The sequence below is a fragment of the Eschrichtius robustus genome, chromosome 20, assembly GCF_028021215.1.
Source record: "Eschrichtius robustus isolate mEscRob2 chromosome 20, mEscRob2.pri, whole genome shotgun sequence".
Classification (NCBI taxonomy): domain Eukaryota; kingdom Metazoa; phylum Chordata; class Mammalia; order Artiodactyla; family Eschrichtiidae; genus Eschrichtius; species Eschrichtius robustus.
In genome coordinates, this window is record NC_090843.1 from 24,061,430 (window position 1) to 24,086,333 (window position 24,904).

The window sequence follows — 24,904 nt, forward strand, 5'->3', positions numbered from 1 at the left end:
CTTATTTTCTCTAATTGCCACTTGATTTTCTGCTTATTTTTCAAATAAGAATGACAAAGTTAACTTGAACTTGACTTTGTAGAGTAAATATGTTACAGCAGTGCTTGTCCATGTCTCAGTGGTTCTGTAAGTTCACTTTTGATGAGGCTTACCCAGTGTGTCTTTCTCTCCCCTCCCCAATTATTAGGTAACCAATGGACAAGGGGAAAATAAGATGAAAAATTTACCTGTACCTGTCTATCTCCGACCTCTAGATGAAAAAGATACATCAATGAAGGTAAATTAATTTTGAAGTTAATGCTAATATTACTTAAAATCTTGGTGGATTTTTTCCTAAAACCAAAAAAGTTTAAATTCTACTTTTGTGGGCAAGGTTATTGTTCATTTTGTAGTTTTAGACTGGAATACTTTGAATATTATTAGAGCCCTCTATTTGTAATCATTAGATCTTTTAAAGAAATGTGAAAAGTTGTAAACATTTTTAGAGAGAAAGTTACTTAATACCATCTTTTTTTAACCCCAAAAAGCTGTGGTGTGCTGTTGGAGTCAGTTTGTCAGGTGGGAAGACCAGAGACGGTGGCTCTGTGGTTGGAGCGAGTGTCTTTTACAAGGATGTTGCTGGTTTGGATGCAGAAGGCAGTGAACAGCGAAGTGCATCTCAGAGCAGTTTAGACAAGTTAGATCAGGAACTTAAGGTAAGTGCTTGCACTAGCATTTGACCCAGTTTCTGAGACTAATCGTTTAGCTCTTTGGTCTCAAACTTACTTCTGGGTCCAACTTCTAATTGGGGTTACTACGCCCTTGCTTACTCCTCATCCCCCTCCCCTCTCTCTTTTAAATCAGTTTTACCGGAGTATATTTTACATACAATAAAATGTACACTCTAAATGGGTACAGTTCAAAGAGTTTTGACAAATGTATGCACCTATGTAACAATCATCACAGTCAAGATATAGAACAATTTTAACACTGATCTGCTTTAACTGCTAGTTTTTAGTCTGCTAATTATTGTTGAACAGTGGTTATGCTTTCAGCCTTCCAAATAATCTGGAAATAAACTTGAAATAGTATTGTCCTTTACTGTAGTAGCACAGCCATATGGATATTTACACATACGTCTCATTTTAAACATTCATTTTCCTTACTTTGTCTATGCAGGAGCAGCAAAAGGAGTTAAAAAATCAAGAAGAATTATCCAGTCTAGTCTGGATCTGTACCAGCACTCATTCAGCTACAAAAGTTATCATTATTGATGCTGTCCAACCAGGCAACATCCTAGATAGTTTCACTGTTTGCAACTCTCATGTTCTGTGTATAGCAAGTGTACCAGGTAAGAGTACCATGCTCCTCTCTTCCCACCGTCCACAGCTCCTTACTGGCAGGAACCGACTGGTTACTGGAGATAGTTATGTACCACTCTCTCATGGAGTTTATTTTCTAGTTGGTGAAGACCAAAAATAAACTGGAAACAAATGACTAACAAAGATATTTTCAGATACTGTGAAGAAAATAAAACAATGGAAATTTGAGATGAGTGGGTGGCAGAGGGCAAGGGGCTATTTAGATTGATTAGTAAGGGAAGACCTTCTAAAGTTCTATATTAAATATTATGTGGTGTTAAAACATTGGTTTAAAAATTAAAGGGAATTCCCTGGCGATCCAGTGGTTAGGACTCCGTGCTTCCATTGCAGGGGGCATGGGTTCCATCCTTGGTCGGGGAACTAAGATCCCGCATGCCACGCGGTGCAGCCAAAAAAAAAAAAAGAGGTTGATGTTATATCTACACAGTGGAATATTATTCAGCCATATAAAGGAATGAGATACTGATACATGCCATAACATGGATTAACCTTGGAAGCAACTCAGACACAAATATTGTATGATTCCACTTACATGAGCTATCTAGATTAGGCAAATTCATAAAGACAGAATTAAATTAGAGATTACCAGTGGTAGGGGCTCAGGGAGCAGAGAGTTATTGTTTAATTGGTACAGATTTTGTATGTGGGGTGACAGAAAAGTTTTGGGCATAGCTGTGATGGCTGTACAACATTATGAATGTAATTAATGCCACTGAATTGTACACCTAAAATGGTTAAAATGGCAAATTTTGTGTAGTATATATGTATATTTTACTACAAAAAAATTTTTTTAATGTGATAGGAATAAAAACAGCTTTCTAAATAAAGAGAACTGAAGAGATTTATTTTTTTATGGTAAATGCTTAGTTTTTAAATGCGTTACTAATATCTTAAGGCACTGTATACACCTAGGCTGTATTAATTTTATTTATTTGTTTGTTTGTTTATGGCTGCGTTGGGTCTTCGTTGCTGCATGTGGGCTTTCTCTAGTTGGCGGCGAGCGGGGGCTACTCTTCGTTGTGGTGCGCGGGCTTCTCGTTGTGGTGGCTTCTCTTGTTGCGGAGCACAGACTCTAGGCACCCGGGCTTCAGTAGTTGTGGCACTCGGGCTCAGTAGTTGTGGCTCGCAGGCTCAATAGTTGTGGCGCACGGACTTAGCTGCTCCACAGCATGTGGGATCTTCCCGGACCAGGGATCGAACCCGTGTCCCCTGCATTGGCAGGCGGATTCTTAGCCACTGTGCCACCAGGGAAGTCCTGTATTAATTTTTAATAGTGGTGGAAGTTCATGTTTCAAATAGTAATAGAGATAATTAAAAAAATTTTTTTGCTACCTTGTCAGATATAATTAGATTTCATTGTTTTTAATTTCATTAGGTGGCTGCTTAAGAGCTCATATGAAGAACAGAAATGTCATTTCTGACATTTTCAGGTTTACTTTTGCTTGCGTTAATAGAAGTATTATCTTAATTTTTTAAGCTACTTTCTCAAATTGTGAATTGAGTTTAAATTAGTTTAAATAAAATTTAGTTACCATCTTGGCAGTGTATTTGAATAGCTCTTTGTCTCACCTGCACTCTTATTTCAAACCTGTTGTTGCTTTAATGGAGAAAATGCTATCTATAGGAGTTTACTGAGCTATTAAACAAAGGTTTATCTTGTTTTTCAGGAGCACGAGAAACAGACTACCCCGCAGGAGAAGAGCTTTCAGAATCCGGACAAGTAGACAAAGCGTCTTTATGTGGAAGCATGACAAGCAATAGCTCAGCAGAGACAGACAGCCTGTTGGGAGGCATCACGGTGGTTGGTTGTTCTGCAGAAGGTGTGACAGCAGCTGCCACTTCCCCTAGTACCAACGGAACATCTCCAGTGATAGAAAAACCACCAGGTATGTCTGTCCTCCTTAGATATCATCTGTATAGAGTCTGAGCCTGTCCCAGATGCCTCATTATGGACTTAACTTAGACCTTAAAGTAACAAGGATGAAAGAACTTGAAAGAAGATCCAGTGATGAATGTTAAATGAAATTAAGAATACTCAGTTTTATTATATAGTGTGGAGGAAAAGGGAGTAGTAGAGTGGAATTCTATAGAGGGGGTTTGTGTGTGGGGAAATTATTGGAAGAAAAGCTCCAACTTAGGATAGTTAACATGTTTTATTTATTTTGTAGAAAAGGAAACAGAAAATAGTGAGGTTGATGAAAATGTTCCAACAGCAGAAGAAGCAACTGAAGCTACAGAAGGCAATGCAGGGTCAGCTGAAGATACCGTGGACATCTCCCAAACTGGCGTGTACACAGAGCATGTTTTTACAGATCCTTTGGGAGTTCAAATCCCAGAAGACCTCTCACCAGTATATCAGTCAAGGTATACAAATGGGTTAACAATTTAGGAAACCAGATAAGTGTACACATAAAAGGAACCAAAATGATCTCAAGCACTTATTCCAACTATGTCTTCATCTTTTCCTTCCATTGCATTCTCTCTAGACATATTTTTTCCCCCATTTGTTCTCTATTCCTTCCAACTTAAAAAAATCTTGCTTATAAAGTATATTAGTCAAAATCTTCCCAGTCATTTTCTCTTTTGGTATGATTTTTTGTTAATTGTTGTACTCACTGTCTTCTATTCTGTTAATAACTCTCTGCCATTGTAATCCCTTCTCCTACTCTCACACCCACTCTATCAGTGAAATTGGCCATTTAAATTTAAATTTCCCATGTGGTTTTAATGACCTTTTAATTTAGATTTCTGGCAAACATTTTATTAGAAAACAATTTGTTTTAGACTCTTCCTTTGAAAAGAAGGCGCATTTAGCAAATTCTTTAATTTTCTTTCTTGCCTTCTCTAGGCCTTATAGAAAGCTGTTGGGAGTTTATCAAAACTGGAGTCTTTTTACAATTTAATGTTCTTCCTCTCAGTGAATAGAGCAACCAAGTGTCCATTAACATTTAATTGTTAATTTAAGAATAAAGTCATCTTTTTAGACTTACTGATTTGTTTGTCTGTTTTGAATTTGATATCCCAGTTATGCTTTTTTTTTTTTTTTTACTAAATGTCCTCTGACAGTCCAAAGAATGAAGGTTTTGGGGTAGAATACAAGCATGTTTCAGCTTATTAATTTATTTTAGCAAATTCTTTATAATTCACCCTCCTGTGTGTGTGTGTGTGTGTGTGTGTGTGTGTGTGTGTAGTTTTTAAACAAACTGTCTCTCCTCTTTCTCTTCCCACAGAAGAAACTCATAAAATTCAAAATAACTGTAAGGGAGAACCTTAACTATAGTCTGGATATTCACTACTATATTTCATCACTGTATCTTAACTCCATTCTCTGTACCTTGAGCTTCCTAGTATCTTAATGTTACTTCTGGTACAATTGCTGAAATATATGTATTTATGTTTCTTTCATTTCATTCTTATCTCTCCCTCCCCCCTGCACCCCATTGCCTTGCCTGTCTTCCTTCCTTCCCCACTTTCTCCCTCCCTCCCTCCCTCTCTCTTCTTCTCTTTCTTTTCTTTTCTTTCTTTCTCTCTCTCTCTTTTTGAAATGTTTAATATAAGCATTTAACTTTGGCTTTACTGGAATTTAGTGTTCGATTTTTTTATTTTTTTTAAAATTGTAAACTAAAACGTAGAAATGATCAATCCCTGAAAACTGTAGCTAAACATATTCAGATTTTTTTTCTTTGTCTCACCTTTTCCAGTAATGACTCAGATGCATATAAAGATCAAATATCAGTATTACAAAATGAACAAGACCTGGTGAGAGAGGAAGCCCAGAAAATGAGTAGCCTTTTACCAACTATGTGGCTTGGAGCTCAGAATGGCTGGTAGGTACCAACTCTTTTAATATTAGAAATCTTTAGTCTTTCATTTTTGCTTTTGAAATCAGAAGATAACTAAAATGTGGTACATACAAATACAAACAAAAAGTGCTTATTAAAGCAAAGAATTTTATATACATACAATTTTGAGGTTATGTTGCAACTACCTCATAAACTGGACTTTGACTTGCATTGGTTCTGAGTGGTAAACCATATGTTTGTCACAGGATGTTCCTTTTATATAATATTCTTGGAAAAAGAGGTAAATAAAACTTTAAAATCTGGGTGATCTAGAAATAGGAGATCCTGAACAACAAAAGGTTTATATAAGCTAGAGTGTGTTCAGGGAATATCAAGGATTAAACAATCTCTTTGGCTTCAGGAGGGCCCAACTGTAAACATAACTTCTAGGAAAACCAGGACAAATCAGAGTCTGAAAGCTTAGGAGATGATAACAAACATTATAGGACTTTGTAGTAGTGTGGGGAGTCTTACAAACTTGTGCTTTTCCTAAGGTTAAACAGGATCACTAGTACATCTTTTCCATAAAGGTCTCATACTACAAAATGAAGGTTTGGCACACTTTTTCTATGAAGGGTCACATAAGAAATATGTTAGTTTTTGTGGCCATATGATCTTTGTAGCAACTTCTCAACTATGCTGTTGTGGTGCAAAAGCAGCCACTGCATTGAAGTGAACTGGTGTGGCTATGTTCCAATAATAATAAAACTTATGACCACTGAATTTCATATGTCTCATATGTCATGAAATACTCTCCTTTTGATTTTCTTCCAACCATTAAAAAATGTAAAGACCATTTTTAGTTTGCATACTGTACTAAGACAGGTAGATGGCTAGATTTGGCTTATGGGCCTTAGTTTTCCACTCCCTGATATAAACCACTCTGTCATCAGAAAGCTCAGTATAGTAGAAAAGTAAGATTATTTTTTTTAAAAGGTTTATAGCCAAGGATTCTGAAGTATGGGGTAACCTGAAACTAACTAACCATGCGTTAGTTCTGGCTTTTCATTCTTTGTATGTTTCTGTTTGCTTAAGCAGCTTATTTCTCTGCTTTAGGCCTACCCTTACTCTCATTGTTGTTTTTTCCTAAAATTTTTATGTTACTCTTCTTTCCTTCTGAAAGAACTTTGTGTTCATTATTAGATATAAACAACTACTTGATGTTCCCAATGCCTTACCAGTCTTGATTTTGTTCTTGCAGTTTGTATGTCCATTCATCTGTAGCCCAGTGGAGGAAATGTCTCCATTCTATTAAACTTAAAGATTCGATTCTCAGTATTGTGTAAGTTTTATTTTAGAAATTCTTCCATTCAAAAATATGTATTTTGGTATAAACTAGATTCTAAGACTATTAAAGTTAACATGTGCTTCATGACTAAATCAGTATCCATATTTTTTTGTAACCCTCTTTATGAGTGAGATTGAAACTCTAACTAGGAAGTAAACCGGAGAACTTTAAGCATAAGAGAAAACTTGCCAGGTTGATTCCTCACCATACTGAGAGTTCTTTAGTACTTTGGGGGAGAAAACCAATTAAACCCCATTCATTTATATTTGTTTTAGAGTATTCTTTATACTTTGTGAATATGTTGATTGGGGCATTGATTTACTAGTCCTCTTCTGTATGTTGACTATCAAAAGTCAGTTTGTCTGTTAGGTCCACAGAGCTGACTCTGTTAGTTCTGCTTGGGGTGTGTGTCTCTGGTCTGTGGACCTTTTGTTGGTAGTCTGTGATGAGAGGAGGAACTTGGGCTAGAAAGTGAAACAACTGAGTCACCACACATGCTTTTTATTTAGTTGAGCTGACATTTTCATAGCAAGACTTTCTCAGTGAAGAAAAGAATGATGTTCATTTAGGTTCTCGTGTAAGCTCCTAATACATCACAGATTGGCCTTCTGAGAAACTCTGAACTAGCTCAGTAGCATGCAGTGTCTTCCGTATTCCCAAATGGAGAGTTCTAAAATCCCCATTCCTGTTTGCAGACATGTGAAAGGAATTGTGTTAGTGGCCCTGGCTGATGGTACCCTTGCAATCTTTCACAGAGGAGTTGGTGAGTTGTTATGAATATATAACATGTGTGCTAATTTGTTGCTTTGCAAGAGCATTTTCAAGCAGATTGGCTTCTTATGTTTTAAAGAAATGATACTTAATAGGGGAAAGAATAAAGGTTTAAACTGAATACTAACTGTGTATGACATCAGTGAATATGTGAGTTCTTGCCTGCAGACATATGTTAATAGTATACCTCAGTGAAAACCTGTTTACCATAATGAGCAAATAGTCCTCATGGTCCTCTTATATAATGTGCAATGGAGGTATTTGGTTTTCACTCATATACTTATTCAGTTAGGAGAAATTTAGTGAGAGGATATGTTTTCTTTTGCCCAGTATTTTTAAAATAATTTGCAACCACTTATATTCGGAATGTTTTTAAAAAGAATTTTTAGTTGGGTAAGGTTTAATCATTTTCAGGTTACGTTCTTTATATTCTTCCCCTTTAAACCAGTGTTTCTACCATCTGCACACAGAAGGGGTGGTGGTGTCAGAAAACTGCCTTGAGAGAATTAAATTAAGGGAATTGAGCATGTAACTCCTTGGTACATGTACCAAACAAAAGTGATATTTCATTTCCTACCTACTAGAATGGTAGATCAGGGAAATATTATAAAAACGTAGATCCACTAAATTCAGATTTTCACAAGGCTTTTCCCAAAGTCTCATGTCCTTTGGGGCCTCAAGAAATGTGAGGTAGATGATACGCAGGTGCTAGAGATTGCTGGTGAATGACTCCATAACGAAAAGAGAGGCCTCCGTTTTACCTTGTTTAGGCCCTTTATAGACTTTATCTGAGTTTAATCCTCACAGCAACTTATGAAGAAAATTCTATTGTCATCCTCACTTCATAGATGAGGGAACTGAGGCACAGAGTATTTTAGTCACTTGTTCATGGTCACTCAACTAGTGAGTAGAAGAACCTAGAAAAAATGGAGTAATAAATATTTTGGTAAACTGAATCCAAAATTATATTGAACAAGATAAACAAAACACATTTACTAAGGATACATGTAAAGGCCTACATTTGGGTTCAGAAGAGTGGATGGAGGAGATACGTCTGAAGAGTGATATCAAACTCAATACGAGTTAACATCCTACGCCTCATAGAAATTAGAGTCCAGAGCAGGGCTGGTGATGATCCTGCTCCACTCTAGTAGATCAACATTAAATGGATCTGGACAAAGCGGAGTTAGGATGAAGGTTCCGTAAACTGTGGTGTGCTTGGTTTTGAAAGGAGAAGACAGGGCAGTAGCAATGAAGTGGGACTGGATTTATTCTGTGTTTCCATTAGGCAAAGCTATAGATTAACGAGTGGTTACATACAAGAAGGCAGGCAGACTTTAGCTAGGTATGGGGAATATTTTTGAGACAATTATAGCTTTCTTAAAACGGAACAGCTGCTCTGTGAGGTAGTATGTTTTCTTTCACTGAAATTGTTCAAGCAAAGCAAGCTTACAGTGGTTGGTTCTCATTTGTATATATTTCTTTCATCACTAAAATTATAGTATACATAATTCCTAGAGTGTTAGCAATGCATTGCCCTTGACTTCTACCCAAGAAGATACATCAAAATGCAAGTGAGCGAGAGCAGTATTATCCCCAAAATAACCTTAAATCCATTCTAATTCTTAAAATATTATTATAAAACAGGTAACTTATAACTGATTTATCACATCACTGCTGTTGAGAGCATGGGGATCCAGGTACTGGGTGACAGGTTGAACCATATGACCTTTGAGGTCTCTTCCAACTTTGCAGTTTATAGAACAAAAGAACTCAATCTCTGTAAATATACACTGAATACATGGTATCCGGGGGATGCTTCATCAATAAATTTAATTACACACCCAAATAGAATGTTTCTTGAATTACAGTTGAGTAAAAGGCGGTGTGCATAAACTAATCATCTGTTTCTTATTTTAAAGACGGGCAGTGGGACTTGTCAAACTATCACTTGTTAGATCTTGGACGACCTCACCATTCCATCCGATGCATGACTGTGGTACATGACAAAGTTTGGTGTGGCTATAGGAACAAAATTTACGTGGTTCAGCCAAAGGCCATGAAAATAGAGGCAAGTTAACCCATGTTTTCTGTACTTATTGAATTTGTATTACCTGAAGACCCTAAGACTTAATTATTTTCTTCTTTAGAAATTGTTGTCTGAATCTGCGTGTTTTGGGGTGCTCCGGTGATATTTTGGATGAGTTTTCAGCTTTCTGTGTTACTTTACTTCTCCTTCTGCTTTTGACTATGAGTAGGGGAAGTGGTTTTTTAAAAAGGAAGGAGGATTCACACATGAATGACTAAATGTGTGTCTGAGTATCCGTAGATGCATACATGTATTATTTGAATACATGGTTCTTGAAATGTTTAGTTATGTAGAGGTGGTCTGAGAGCAGGGCTCTCAAGTCTCCCCCACTGCTCAATGTGTATCCAGGCAAATCCATATATGTGTCACAGACTGAGGAATAATATTGCAGTGGGAATTTGTTGTAAAAACAAAAACCTCTTAGCATTAACATTGTTTTCTTAAAGTTTTGCCACAATATATAAATTTATTCTAATTGTTTAAGAAAAGAAAAACAGTAGGAAATTTTTAAGATGAAAATTCTTTCCCAGTTCTGTCCCAAATCCTGTTCCCAACCCTAGAAGTTCCATTTGGCGTTTATTTTTTAGATGTATTCCTTACATTGCGGATATCTATACACACACGCAGCATTGTAGGTTCCTTTTTGTTTAATTATAAACAGGATCTTATTTTTTGTATTGCTCTGTAACAATACAAAATCCCGAGGTTAAATTCAATCTTTTTGTTGAATGCTGTTACATAGAATGGATGTGTCAGCACTGCTTTCATAAGTTGATATCCTACACAGTGCTGAAATCCAACATCCTTTAGTTCTTCTTCATTTTGTTTTGCAGTCTAGGATAATAGCAATTGTGTATATAAGAGTAAACAATATTTAGGCTCCTCTTTTAATGTATAGTCTGCCAGATTATTGTGCAAATTCGCACAGTTTTTAAACACGAACTCCTACATAATAATTAACATTGTGATTGAACAATCTTTTCTAGAAATCATTTGATGCACACCCCAGGAAGGAGAGCCAAGTGCGGCAGCTTGCCTGGGTGGGTGATGGCGTGTGGGTCTCCATTCGTTTGGATTCCACACTCCGTCTCTATCATGCACACACTTATCAACATCTGCAGGATGTGGACATTGAGCCTTATGTAAGCAAAATGCTAGGTAAGCTTCTAAAGCATTTTATCTTTGTCAGTCAAAGAAAATGGTTTATTTTTAAATGGTCTCAAATGCTGGGTTGAACCAATGAGTAAGTTGCCTCAGGAATAGTGAGCTCTTATCACTGAAAGTGTCAGGCAAATGCTCCATCTACCCTGTGGTTCTTGACAGAAACTTGGGATCATTTTTGACTCCTCTCTTGTTCCCCACATCTAATCCATCAGCAGGAACTGTCAAGTCTTCCCCCAGAATATCTTAAATCAGTTACGTCTTTTGTTTTGTTTTGGCCACGCCATGCAGCTTTCGGGATCTTAGTTCCCCAACCAGACATTGAACCCAGGCCCTGGCAATGAAACTGCCGAGTCCTAACCACTGGACCACCAGGGAATTCCCGTAAATTAGTTACATCTTTACATCTACCACTATTGCCACAGGCCAGGTCACCATTCTTTCCTCCCCAGGCGACTATGAGCCTCTTAGCTGGTCTTCCTATCTCCACTCCAGTCAGTTTTCTGGATAGTAACCAGTGTGCAGATATCACTGTGACATACCTCCACTTATGTAATGCCAGCCACTCTCAGAATATTCTTGTCTTTAGGTGAGGTGACATTTTGTGACATTATCAGAAGAACTTAAATGGTCTGGACCACTCTCCTTGCTCACTCTGTTCTGCCCACACTGACCTAAACTCAACAAGTTCTTTCCCATTTCAAGGCCCTCACATGTGCTGTATCCTCTGTCTGAGAAGTTTTTCTTAGTCCCTTTTACTTGGCTTTCAGGGCATAGCTTATGTGCCACATCCAGAAGAGACCTTTCCTGATCTCCCAGTTTTATTTAGGACCTCTTACACTTTTTCTTCATGGGCTTATCATTACTGTGGTTGTACCAGTATCGTACATACTGTCTCTCTCCCCCACAGAACTTAATCTTCATGAAGGGCAGGGACTGTCTTTGGCTTGTTCCTTGCAGTATCCTTAGCATCCCAATCCAGTGCTGTATGACTATTAGGGATGCCACAAATGATTTCTTTATGAAGAGAGGTTGAACTGCATCAGTGGTTTTTAACTTTTTTAGAGTCGTTGCCCTCAGTAAACCTGATGTGCCCTCTCCCTTGAATCAGCCATATATACACATAGACATAAACTAATTTCAGGAATATACTTTGCCCATAAGTTAAAGATATCTAGCTTAGACTATTTAAGGTTCCCTCTGACACTGTGATTCTATGATCACACTCTCATTTCTAGTAAGTAGAACTTATGAGTAACTAGATGCTGTTTGTCTTAAATGTATTATCTGTTTAATAATTTTGCCTCTCAAATCCCTGAAAATAAGATCAGTTTAAAAATTCCCTTGAAATAAAAAAGTGCGTTTTTTCTCCCTAAATTACATGCATATGGTATCCTAAAATTTCTAAACTGCTTTAGACTCAAATATATAAACAAGGAAAGAGTATAGGTTTTGTTAGCAAAGATTGTTTCTTACCTGTGCAAAGAAATTTAAGGCAAGCAAGAACTCTCTCAGTTTATAAAATGGAAGGACATTTAATTTCCCCAATCTAGTAAACTGTTTTTGTTGAGGTTTTTTTTGTTTTGTTTTGTGTTTTGGTTTGTTTGGTTTGGTTTTGAAGCTCCTTAAGTAAATCCTGTATCGTATTTCCTGATCCCACAGCATCTTCCTTCTGAATGATAATGTAATGCCAGCCACTTTTAGAGTTTTCTTTTTCCATTAACCATGAATTGTCAGATAGATGATAAAGCCAAATGAGAGGTCGCCTTGATTGATGTGCACCTTCTTCAGGAAACATCCAACTCGCTCTGGTCACATTTCCTCTCTGCTGTATTAGTCCAGCTACTCTTAGGGACTTGGAACCTAAAACATCATCTGCTCTAGTTTCTCAATAAAATGTTTTCTCTCCCATCATACAGGTACTGGAAAACTGGGCTTCTCTTTTGTGAGGATCACAGCTCTTATGGTGTCTTGCAATCGTTTGTGGGTAGGGACGGGAAACGGTGTCATTATCTCCATCCCATTGACAGAAAGTAAGTACGTTTTTAGGTAACTGTCACAGGAGAGTTGTGGGGAACAGCCTTGTCTGGAATTCAGGTAGAAGGAATTGTTTAGTTATTGGCAAATCTGTGGTAATTCAGAAAGTCAAACTGATGGCAGAGATCTAACTATTGTTCCTTCACTCTTTCTATGAAATGTATAGACTCTAGCAAGTATGTCAGGACCAATATTTACAGTTAAAAGTTTTTCATTGTGAGAAACTCTTTCTCATTTCAGGAATCATGGTCCTATTTCATCTCAAATAATGGTTGATGTCCATTTTTTCTTTCAGCTTTATTGTACTAGTATCCAGAAACATTATCTAACTATCTAATATCCTAGTTTTCCATATCTCTGTGGCAGTTAGTTTAGGATATTCCATTTGGCTTAAGAGTTGTGGGAGAAGTTTCTTAGGCGGTCAGCAAATCCTTCCTGACATTGGAGACAAGCCATCTACCTCTGTTTGAAAAGAATGTGAACAATATGTACATTGTATGTTTTTTATATTTGCTTCATTATTATTTTTGTGAACAAAATGTGCATTGTATGTTTTTCATATTATGTTCCATTACATTGATCATTCATTAAATAAGTGTTTTTGTGTTGCAAAATTCATGGGCAGGGAATGATTTGAAAAAAAAGTGCCATAAGTCCATAAAATAAGTCAATAAATAAACACCTCAGAATTTTCAGGGGAAAGGAGGAGGACTGGATGGTGGTATATCTGGAGCCTTTAAAGAACCTAAATTCTTTTTTTTTGGCCACACCGCGAGGCTTGTGGGATCTTAGTTCCCCAGCCAGGCAGAGAACCCGTGCCCCTGGCAGTGGAAGCAAGGAGCCCTAACCACTTATAAATCTACATGTTTAGATCACTTCTTATATCTTAAGAGATTCCAGGATCCCCAGAGTTCATTTCAGTTCTTTATAGACGAGAGTTCCATTTTAGCATAGTTACTTGCACAGGATTTCTTAAAGAAAAGGGAGAAATATTAGCATTTAGAAAATGTTCCCCAGTAAGTTCTCATTCACTTAAATTGCTTTTAATTAAGAAAAGCAAAATCACAGTAAATAAAACTGTCCTTTTCGAGCAGAGATATTCTTTAGAGGCTTTGGTAAGAACTTTGTGTGTTTCTTGGTATTATACCAAGTTGGATTTTGTTAATTGAGTTAGGAGCTTTGAGCTCCTGAGTTGCCAGATAGAAGACGCTGAGAGTGGCATCTCATAGTAATCCTTCTCCTCCCTGTCATGCACCTCTCCATGTCCCCTTTCCTCCTTTCTCACTTTAGCCGTAATCCTCCACCAGGGACGTTTACTGGGGCTGAGGGGTAAGTGCAGATCCTGAACCACACTCTTCTTTCTGGCTTCTCATGGCCACCGTGAGGCCATTCTCACGTCTCTAGATACCCTCTTGAATGTTCCTAAATGTCATCCACTTGCAGTCACTGCATTGCAGCAGGTGTTTTTTTGTTTTTGTTTTTTTTAATGTTTGTTACCTGGCCACCAAACTACTGCTCAGCAGCTTAGTCTATTTATCATCTTTTGTTGCAGCTGACCTTTCTTTCAGACTTTGTTTTCCCTCCAATAAAAACACGAAACATCTCTGAAAACTGTCATTAATCTACATTGTTTACTCCTGTTACCAATCATGTTTCTTTCATTTACTTACTGGTCCATGGAATGGGGATGTTTTGTGAGTCTGGTCATTCTAAAATAATTCAGCAACCCATCAGTCTGGTGTAAATAAAAGCTACTCTATTGTACTGGATGGATCCTTTTAAACACAACTTTTTACCACCCCTCAAGGGAGATATTCTTACCACAAGGGAGAAAAAAATCAAAAGATAAACTATAAAAATTCTCCTAAAAAATATACCTATTTACTTTAAGCTATATAACCGGTTAGTTTTCTAAAATGAGGATTAAAAAACAAAACAGACATACCTAAGAAATCTTTTCTTTGGTTAACTAAAATGATTTTTTTTTTAAATTAATAGATGTGTTTAAAAAGTAAACTTAGCTATTGCTAGACTGGCAAAATCCCCTACTCCATTTACTGAGAAACTTAAAAATAACTAGCATGCTATATATCTTTTTTTTTCCAGCTTTGTCTTGAGTTGGCATTGCTGCCCTTGTTTTATCTCAACTGGCTGTAGCTTTTAGATAATACCATAAGGATTAACCAGTAATCTATTGCATCATTACTGTTTTCTAGGGGAAAATATTTGGTGTTTGGTTTTCTGTTGCAGCAAATAAAACCTCAGGAGCATCAGGAAATCGTCCTGGAAGTGTCATCCGTGTATATGGTGATGAAAACAGTGATAAAGTGACACCAGGGACATTTATACCCTATTGTTCAATGGCACATGCACAGCTTTGCTTCCATGGGCACAGGGATGCTGTGAAATTCTTTGTGGCAGTCCCAGGTGAGTTAGATTATTCTATTGAGAAGTTGTATGTCCGGTTGACTGTTGAACGATGTGCATTTGAACTGCACTGATCCACTTATACACAGATTTTTTTCAGTAGTGAACACTACAGTACTACATGATCCATGGTTGGTTGAATCTTTGGATGCAGATTGTGGACACAGAGGAACCATGAATATGGAGGGCTGACTATTAATTTCACTCAGATTTTTGACTGCGCAGAGGGTCAGTGCCCCAACCCCTGCATTATTCAAGGGCCAACTGTAATTGTCTGTCCCTTGGTTCCTCTACCTAGTCTAATACTAAGTACTGAAATTACAGATAATTCTAATGTAACGCATGAAATGTTCTATAACGGAGGTATGAATAAAGTGCTATAGAGATACTTGATAGAAGCTGTTTTGGAATCTCTCCTCTACCCCAAAAGCAAACCTGATTTTTATTTAGGAGACTTCTTTACTTTTGAAAAGCAATGGTATTATTTTGTCACTGCAGAATACTGAAAATGGTTTTGGCCTCATAAAGGAGATTTCTAGAAAGAAGTCCCTATCATCAAGGCTATATTCAGGAAGAGATGGAAAATGTGCTCTGATACCTTTAGCGCTGTGGCAAAGAACAGCAGGAGTCTGGGGGTCTGGGTCTTTACCACTTGCCTTGTTGTCTTGAGCAAATTGCTTAACCTCTGATACTCATTTCTTTGTTTCCTAAGTGGATGTGATTAATATCTGCTCTGCCAACCTCATTTGTTGTAAAGATTAATGAAAGGGCTTTGGGAACTATAAAGCACCATCCAGATGAAAGGTGGCAGTGATGACGTCCAATGAAAAATGTTCTGTCCCTTGAGAATATTAAAGTGATGTTACTGATCATCTGTAAGCAGGACCTATGTTTTGGATTTTTTTCCCCTGTAAGAGGCAAGTTTAGGAGTTAGACAGAGTTCAAATCTGGCTTTGCCACACCAACTGTGTGATGTTGGACATGGTGGTATCTCAGTGTATTAGTCAGGGTTCTGCAGAGGAACAGAACCAATAGGGTATGTGCGCGTGCGTGCGTGCGTGCGTGCGTGCGTGCGTGCGTGCGTGCGTGTGTGTGTGTGTGTGTGTATGAGAGAGAGAGAGCGAGCGCAAAGAGGGGGAGGGAGGGAGAGATTGATTTAATTTAAGGAATTGGTTCATGTGATTATGGGGGCTGGCAAGTCTGAAATCTGCAGGGAAGGCTGGCAGGCTGGAGGCCTAGGAAAGAGCTGATGTTTGCAGCTCAAGTGTAAAGGCAGCCCGGAGGCAGAATTCCCTTTTCCTTGAGGGACCTATCTTTTTCTCTTAAGGCCTTCAGCTGATTGGCCCACCCACATTATGGAGAGTAATCTGCTTTACTCAAAGTCCACTGATTTAAATGTTCATTATTTCTAAAAAATACCTTCACAGCAGTATCTAGACTAGAGTTTGAGCAAATGTCTCGGCACCAGAGCCAAGACATTTGACACATAAAATTAGCCACTATAATTTTTCCCAAGGATGTTCCAAAGATTAAATGATTAAATGTATATAGTATAGGGTTGGCACATGGTACCCTAACCAATTATTCAGTATTCTTAACAACATGGTAATGAACTTCTTGAAATGTACATGTATATTTTTGTATAGTTATCGCCTCAGAATAAACGTCTAGATATGGATCTTTTTTTTTAATTTATTTTTTGGCTGCGTTGGGTCTTAGTTGTGGCACATGGGATCTTCCGTTGTGGCTCACGGGCTCTTGTTGCAATGTGCAGGCTTCTCTGTAGTTGTGGCGTGCGGGCTCTCTAGTTGTGGCATGCAGGCTCCAGAGTGTGTGGGCTCTGTATTTGTGGTGCAGGGGCTTCAGAGCATGTAGGCTCTGTAGTTGTGGCGTGCGGGCTCAGTAGTTGTGGCACGTGGGCGCATGCCCTGCGGCATGTGGGATCTTAGTTCCCCGACCAGGGATTGAACCAGCGTCCCCTGCATTGCAAGACGGATTCTTAACCACTCGACCACCAGGGAAGTTCCTTTTCCTGCTTTTTTTTTTTTTTTTTTTTTAAATAATGCCATAGAGTCCCCTTTGAGTTTCCTTTATATTTCTCTAATCCCCTTCCCTTCTTTCCTGTCCATCTATAACCACTATCCTGAAGTTGACATGTATCCTTCTGCCCATGTTTTTGTATTTTTACTACATTGGAACATATCTATAAACAATATATAGTATTTTTTGTATCTTTAAGTCTTATGTTACATATATATTATTCTGCAACTTATTTCTCATTTTTGAGATTTGTTAATATTTATGCATAAAAATCTAGTTCATTCATTTAACCATGGTATTCTAATATCTGAATAAATACGCTACCTTTTATCCATTCTCCTATAGATCAACTTCTAGGCTTTTTCTCTGTTTTCCCTCCACTGTTAAAAAACAATACTGCAGTAGACCTTCTTGTGCATATGGGAGAGACTTTTCTGTTGGGTATAAATCTGGAAATGGAATCGGCAACATTGTTGTTTGTTGGCCAGTTGGCCCTAAGGATTAAACCATTCAGGATGGCCTTAATATCATACCACTGTGCTCTTGCTTCTGTGGCAAAACTAACTAGTCTGCTAACAGAAGTTATCTCTAGCAGGCTTGATTTCTTCTAGAGTATAATTGAATAATGCATGAATGAGGCACTGTGAAAATAAATCAAACTGTCCTATCCATGTCCAACATAAATTAATTGTTTATAAAGTGTTTCACATCATGGGACTATGTCCTGTTATCACCTAAAGGCATGGTCTGTGTAGTTTGACCAAAGGACAGCAGACCTGGCAAGAAAAAAATACCCCACACTCATAGAGGTTATAGTGTGAATGATATTTCAAGGTTTCTCTCTATCATTTCATGCTTAAAGATTCTACCTTAGAACTTAAATGTTAGAACAAATTACACATTACCCAGTAATTTTATTTGCATAGTCTAAATTAAAAATAAGATGTACTTTTCTTAAATATGAGGAAACCATGGATTTGAAATCAATTCAAATATTAATTATGAATATCCAAATTCATAAGGCTTAAGTTGAAGACTTTTCTCAGTCTCTTACATAAACACACATGTACCCTTCCAGGGGAGAGATCTTTCCACTACCCCTCAGATAAAACAATGTAGATTATAATAGTCTGAAGCAGGCAGCTAAGACCAGCCGAGCCGTATACAGATTTCATACTGGATTCTGGACCAATTTCTGTTTTGGTACAAAATAGCTTTACTTGGATTTCAAATTGGGCTTTCATGACCTTTATAGATGTTTTCTGATCATGCAGAGGCTTCTTACATCCCCAGTACTTTGGCTGTATTAGAATGTACTTACCTTGTTCAGCTTTCTGAAAATATTCAGAAAAAATGAGTCTCTCCCACCCCAATCCTTGATAAGTAATATTCACTTCTGTTCCTGTATAAATAGGTCAAGTCATCAGCCCACAAAGTGGCAGCAGTGGCACAGATCTAACAGCTGACAGAGCAGGGCCATCTGCACAGGAGCCTGGCAGCCAGACACCCTTGAAGTCTATGCTTGTCATCAGTGGAGGAGAGGGCTACATTGACTTCCGAATGGGTAGGTCATTGGTTCTGGGGGCTTCGTTTCCACTGTTCCGTGATGTGGATTTTCACCCACAGTAAACAAGAAACTCAGATACATGATTTCTAAGAGGTTTTCTTTGAACCCTTTACTTGGAAAATGATTTTATATTTCTTTTTTTCCTACTTTCATGATTTTTTTTTTTTCTTTTTATACCAAGGTGTGTTTATTTGAAGGAGCATTAGAAAATAGCAGGGTTTGGTCGTATGTTGAGGTATATGTGAAGAGCATATGGAGTCAGAGGCCTTGGGGAAATCATTCAACCTCCCAGAACCTCAGTTTCCTCACCTGCAAAGTGGAGAAATAAAAATACTTCATAAAGTGTTGTTTGGAGCCAAATTCATTTCATTTGTTCATTTTCTCACCTTATAAACAATAATTATCTACTGTGTACCTGTTAGCCTTGAGCTTGAGATACAAAAACAAATCAGACAAAGTCTCCCTCCAATAAATTATAGAACGATACAGAGATAGAAACATGTTAATAAATTACAGTGTTACAGATGCTCTGATGGGGAGTAGTCAGTTTTTCCTAGGGGTAGGGGAAGAAGGAAATCAAGAAATGATGCTTGAGATGACTCAGTACTGAAGAGCCTGAGTCTGAAGAATTGGGGTGGGGATGGTATGGGGAAGGCTGGGGAGACTGGCATTCCAACGTAAGAGGTAGCTTGACCAAGGCTTATAAATGAGAAACCACCTTAGTTGAAGAAAAACTACTTAAAAATGACTGGAGCATGGAGTAGAAGCAAATATAAATTTGACCAGAGATAAATCTAGAAATGGAGGGAGGCCTTTATATACCTAATTAAGGAGTTTGCACTTTAAAGCAAAGGAAAATTATTGGAGGACTTTAAATAGAAGAGCAATATGATTATATGTGTGTGTAAATGGATTGGAGGTATAAGACTAGAGGTAGGCAATGGGTTAGGAAAAAATGAATGAGTAAGGTAGAAACGGTAGGAGTAGACTAGCACTACGATGGGGAATTGGTAACTAACAGGATGTGAAGGAAGAGGTAGTGATCCATTTACTTAGAGTTAATGACTATCAGAACAGAAGCAGCAGATCTGGAGGGAGTGGAATGAGGAGTTCTGTGTGGGACATGTTGACCTTGGAGTGCATGGAAGTTGGGCGTTATCTAGGTGGAAGATGTCCATTGGGCTTTTGGGTATAAGGGTTTCATGTCTCAGGAGGGAGGAATATGAGGACTACTGACGTGCAGTGGCACTAAAAGTCACAAGGGTTGATGAGTTCACCCAAGGAGAATATGTAGGGGCCAGAAGAAAAGGTTCTAGGATAGAACCCTGTTTTAATACTCCATTTAAAGAATCATTAGAGCTTATGAAGGGATCTAAGAAGGAATGGCCAGAGAGGTTTCAAAGAAAACACAGAGAACTGATGTTTGTGAAAGTGTAGTGCTTTGTAATCTGTAAAGCACTGTGATGTAAATTTATTTATTTGCCATAAATAAAGGAACCTTTTGGACTGGCCTAAAATCACAATGATTGAAAAAGTTTCTAAACGTAAGGCTTTAGAGAATATAATGTAGACTGGTGACTAATACTTTAGTTTTAATTCTGTTAAAAAAAAGAATATAAAATTTAGGGTCATATAAATGACAATGTGCCACATATAATTAGTATAAACTAAAATTTCTGATGCAGAAGGCTTGTTGACACATTTTTAAGGCAGGGCTTTTAATGTTAAGTTTAGGAATGGTGATGTCAGTAGGAATGGAGTCACTTCAAAGTGAACTGACTGTTGGTGCAGAATTCCTTTATAGAGATGGCCTTCACTCGGCTGGGTGATTTTTGGAACTTTTTCTTCGATTGCAACATGGTAGTCTGAACCATACTAAAGAGTTTGTCAGTAAAATCTTTATGTGGTTTTTTCATTTCCACTGAAAGTTTCTTCCATTTTGGATCCTAAAAATAACATAAAAATTGCTTAACCAGGTTTGTCAGTATCTCTAGGTAATCCAGCCTGAAAAGCAGAATTTGTCTTGAAGCATAGGTTATAATTTTAATAGTAAGCATACTTTTTTAAAATTGAATTTGATCTTTTTTTTGTTCCATTTCCTTTTTCATATCCTGTAATATTTTAACTATGAGAAATTGATCTCAGTAGTCTTTTTCAGAAGTTAGGCAATGAAGATTGTGACTCATGGCATTTCTTTTACTGTGTTCTCTGAAATGGGCGTCAGACAAATTTTATGCATGCTGCTCATGGACTAACCATGAGTCTGATGTACATCAGCCTGTATCTTCAAAATGCTTAACCGGAGTCTCCGTTTCATCCACCAGGTGATGAAGGTGGAGAATCAGAGCTTCTTGGAGAGGATCTTCCACTCGAACCTTCTGTCGCCAAAGCGGAAAGGAGTCACTTGATAGTGTGGCAAGTGATGTATGGTAGTGAGTGAACCCATAGGAAACAGGTGGCGACGGGGAAGCCATCTCTTCTGCATGGTTTATTTTCCCTTTTTCCCTTTATTTAATGCTCTCTTTGTGAAATAAGTTTCACCACATAATGTATGAGCATTTTTTTTCTGTTAACTGTGCTATAAAATCTGTCCTACTGTAACAATACAGGAACTAGCTGTTTTACTGCACCAGTGTTATAGGCAATTTCAGTATATTATGAACAAATCAAAGAATGTTTACTTTCTGCAAACTGGTGAATTTTAGAAAGCAATCCAGTTGTGGTTTACTCTGCCACAGCTAATGTCACTTACTTCATTTGATGGGGTCACTTTTTAGCTATCACTAATAATGGAATTAATGGAAACACTTGATAAATGAAACTGTACCATTAAGTACAATAGTAAAGTTTTCCCCAATGTATTATAAAATTGACACAAATTAATAACAGGTAGATTATCAGGATTTATCTAAATGTCCCGAGAGGGCTAAACGCTAACTGTAAATTACTTTAACTTTCACTTTCAAATCTGACAAATCTTGTTTATATGGTATATAAAACTTTGTTTTCATCAGATTTTGCGGGGGGGGTTTTATATTAAAGAAATTAAGACTACACTATTTAAATAAAAGTTTCTTGTTTCTGACTTACTAGAGCTCTAAAGTTTATGAGGCCTGCTTCTCTGAATATTCTGTTTTTTTTTGTTTGCTTGTTTGTTTGTTCTTGAGACTAGTCTCTCATTTTCATACTGACATGTTTGAAAGGTTTATTATTTATAAGGCTTAGAAGATACACTTCAGCAATGGGAGGATTTTTTTTAAGGAAATTGTGTCTTGGATTTCTTGTATCAATGGATGATGGTGGTTGGACGAGTTTTTTTCCGTGTAAAAAATTTACTTGTTTACCAGTTGTTCTTGGACTGCTCTTATCAGTTAGTAAGAGTAAAGCTGTAGTGGTGATGGAGTATGGCCTAATGAACTGAACAAGAGATTTAATTAGAAACGGTATTTTCTCTTGTTCTGTATAAAACTACACAACTGCCAGTACTTGATATTCTGTATGTAAATGGTATTTAAGCTTTTGTGCCCTTTTGAGATTAAAAGGCCATCCTCAATGAAGACTTTGAAGGAGAAGAAGACAAAGCCAAAATAGCATAAAGTAAAAGTTGACATTACAGTCTTTTCACTCACAATGCCCATTTAAAAAATAGAGTCTGGGTATAATTGATTTTCTTGTTTAATAAGTTTTAAAAAACCATTATGCTGCAGTTTTTTTCCCTCTCAGTCTTCTTGAAAATTTATGATTTATCATTCTTAATCCATTACTTTAAGCAAAACTAAATATAAGTTTAAGCACTGTCTTAAAATATGAAGTTATTGGACAAAGGCCCCGCCAGTCATCGGAAGGACTACTTCAGGAAAAGGAAACAACAAAAGTCTCAGATTGTCTAAGCATCCTTAAGGACCAAGGACTTTTCTTTTGAACTGTAATGGAGAGATATTTGTAAAAAGTACTACCAGTGTCTTTTAAGCATATAGATGATTAGGCTAGATTATAAAGTACACGGGATTTAATGCGTCAGAGGAGGCCTTTGGATCCATTTGGCCACAGGTGTCTATAAGCACATTATGTACACAGTACAATTGTGGCCACTTTAGATGGCTAGGAGAAAAAAAACTCTTTTGGTAAAAGCTGTATTAAAAGGATAATGTTTTTACTTGAGCTACTTAGTCACTTTTTTCAGGGCACCAAAACTTAGGTCACTTTTCCATAGCTTATAAGCTATGTTTTATTTTATTTTATTTTATTTTATTTTATTTTATTTTATTTTATTTTATTTTATTTTATAAATCTGAGCCATTGTTGGCAATACCTTAAAAAAAAAAAAACCACATTATTAAATATTTTGGAGGAATGTTGTATAAATTCACAAAAAAGAGACACCAAAGTGTTCGGGAATTTTAATCCCAAGAAGTAAACATCCCAGAGTCAGACCCCATGTACTGTTCGGTCTTTAAATGTTTCTATGACTGACTGTAATTTAGGAAATCAGGAGTTAAAGATGAAAAATGCAAACATTGTTACAGTGGTTGTTTATTGCTCTTTTTAAGCTTACCGGCTTTAACTTAAGGAATATAGGTGTGTAGTTATTTTATCTAAAATTGTCAGATATCTGTGGCCCTGTTAACTTCAGGGACTAGAGAGTACAAAAATGTCCGTAAAATTTGTTTTAAGAGCTTGTCTTTATGTTTGTAATTTCAGTTAAATATTTTTTGCAGGTTGCTTTACTTCCACCTTTTCCCCAACAATAGGCTTATATTCTTGTAGCGTTCACTTTGGTCAAGGTGGTAGCCTTAGGAAGAAAATGCCAAAATGTAAGCTTCTTGCAAGCAGCGAGTGGTTGGTGTAATTGCCTGTAGCTACCACATCAGTGGTAAAGAAGAGGCTTGAGTACCTCAGGTTGGTCTCTCCATGTAAAAAAAAAAATTACCCCTATTGGAAGAAATAAGGAATACCTGAGAATTTTCTCATTCTGTTACGTTTGGGTTATGTATGATGTTGACCCATGTGAAATTGCTGATGTTCAAACGTTGCTGATTTACAAAAATGACAGGATCATATACATCAACGTAATACTTACTGCTCAATGCAGGTTAAAATCCCTGTGAGGCAAAGGGAGAATATTCTTTAGGAACTCAGTTTTGAGTGTTTTTTTCTAATTTGTGTGGATCTAAATTTTTTAAATAGGAATGAATATCTTAATAGCTGCAGCTTGTTGAGAGTGTAAAACATTTTGAATACAAAATATGCAGCACATAACTTTTCACATGAAGCGTGTTTGCATAGAAAAGGTTAAAATACATTCTCTGAGTTTCTGGGTTGTTCATTTCTTGTAAAGGTCTTCCTACGTGTGAGAATGGACCCTTTAACATAGGTTGCCTTAGTGACAAAACAAAGCAAAACAATTGTCTCATAATACTAACTGTCCTAAAGAACGTGTGTCTTGCAAATGCTGTGGAACTGAATATTTATTTCCTTGTGAGTATTATGACCATTACCAAAGGATTCAACCAGATTTAGGGCTCTTCTTAATTGATCATGTTGAGAAAGGGACTCGTTTTGGTCCCAGTTTGTACTAAGGGAATAGAAGAGAAGAGAGAATTAAATGTGGAAATCATAAATGCTTTTCTAACAGGGTTATGCTATTTTGTAACAGTAAATGTCTTTTCTTTTTAAAAAATTAAGTTTTTATTATTAATTTTGTCATACATTTCTCAACACTTGAATATATTTTAGCCATTTTATGGTCTGAATTTGTTTTTTGTCCAGGACATTTTATTCAGAATTTTACTTGCCTCTATAATCTTCAAAATGGGTTCTAGAGGGTCCCACTTGCTGTTTCTTTAGAGGCTGATGCTTCATTTCTATGAGCAAAGAGCTCATTTAGCAATGTAGTTATTTCAGTATTTATTTCTATTATGGAATCCCTGGGGTTCGGAATGTAACTTTGTACATGAAATATATATAAATATGTATATGACACATGTATGAGGACTGTGTTTTGTTTTGTTTTTGCCTTTCCTAGGGGTCTGACCTCGATTTATATTTGAAAGTCCAATAATCGTCTCCCATCAGACATGTCATCTCCAAGGGTCAGGACTGTCGCCGCTTGGCACTGGCTGAGGGTGAGCAGTGAGCAGTACATGAAGAACATGTCTGCTTGGCTCACGTGCTTAAGTGACATATGAATAATAGACAATAGGGCTTTCTAGAAATGTGGGCGAGCTGAGTAACAACCCACACATGATACCAAAGCATACCATTTGCTAGGTTACTCAGTAATAAGAAGCAGGCTGTAATGTAGATGTTAATAATATGGTG

At 37.1% G+C, this 24,904-nt stretch overlaps 1 protein-coding gene across 5 annotated transcripts in view; it reads left to right on the plus strand.

The window, feature by feature from the left end:
* Positions 1-24,565, plus strand: part of SPAG9 (sperm associated antigen 9) — a 154,313-nt gene extending 129,748 nt beyond the window's left edge. For 3 of the 5 annotated variants that reach the window (XM_068531565.1, XM_068531568.1, XM_068531570.1), the window contains 15 exons: positions 188-277; positions 528-695; positions 1,159-1,330; positions 3,029-3,247; positions 3,530-3,725; positions 5,063-5,188; positions 6,405-6,485; positions 7,187-7,254; positions 9,185-9,333; positions 10,338-10,509; positions 12,432-12,545; positions 13,840-13,878; positions 14,800-14,976; positions 18,431-18,580; positions 20,908-24,565. In XM_068531565.1, coding sequence (XP_068387666.1) covers positions 188-277; positions 528-695; positions 1,159-1,330; positions 3,029-3,247; positions 3,530-3,725; positions 5,063-5,188; positions 6,405-6,485; positions 7,187-7,254; positions 9,185-9,333; positions 10,338-10,509; positions 12,432-12,545; positions 13,840-13,878; positions 14,800-14,976; positions 18,431-18,580; positions 20,908-21,023 — 2,037 coding nt within the window. In that variant the 3' untranslated portion in view covers positions 21,024-24,565. The remainder of the gene's footprint in view (positions 1-187; positions 278-527; positions 696-1,158; positions 1,331-3,028; positions 3,248-3,529; positions 3,726-5,062; positions 5,189-6,404; positions 6,486-7,186; positions 7,255-9,184; positions 9,334-10,337; positions 10,510-12,431; positions 12,546-13,839; positions 13,879-14,799; positions 14,977-18,430; positions 18,581-20,907) is intronic. The other 2 variants (XM_068531566.1, XM_068531569.1) reach the window with 1 other exon arrangement.
* Positions 24,566-24,904: the final 339 nt, after the last annotated feature.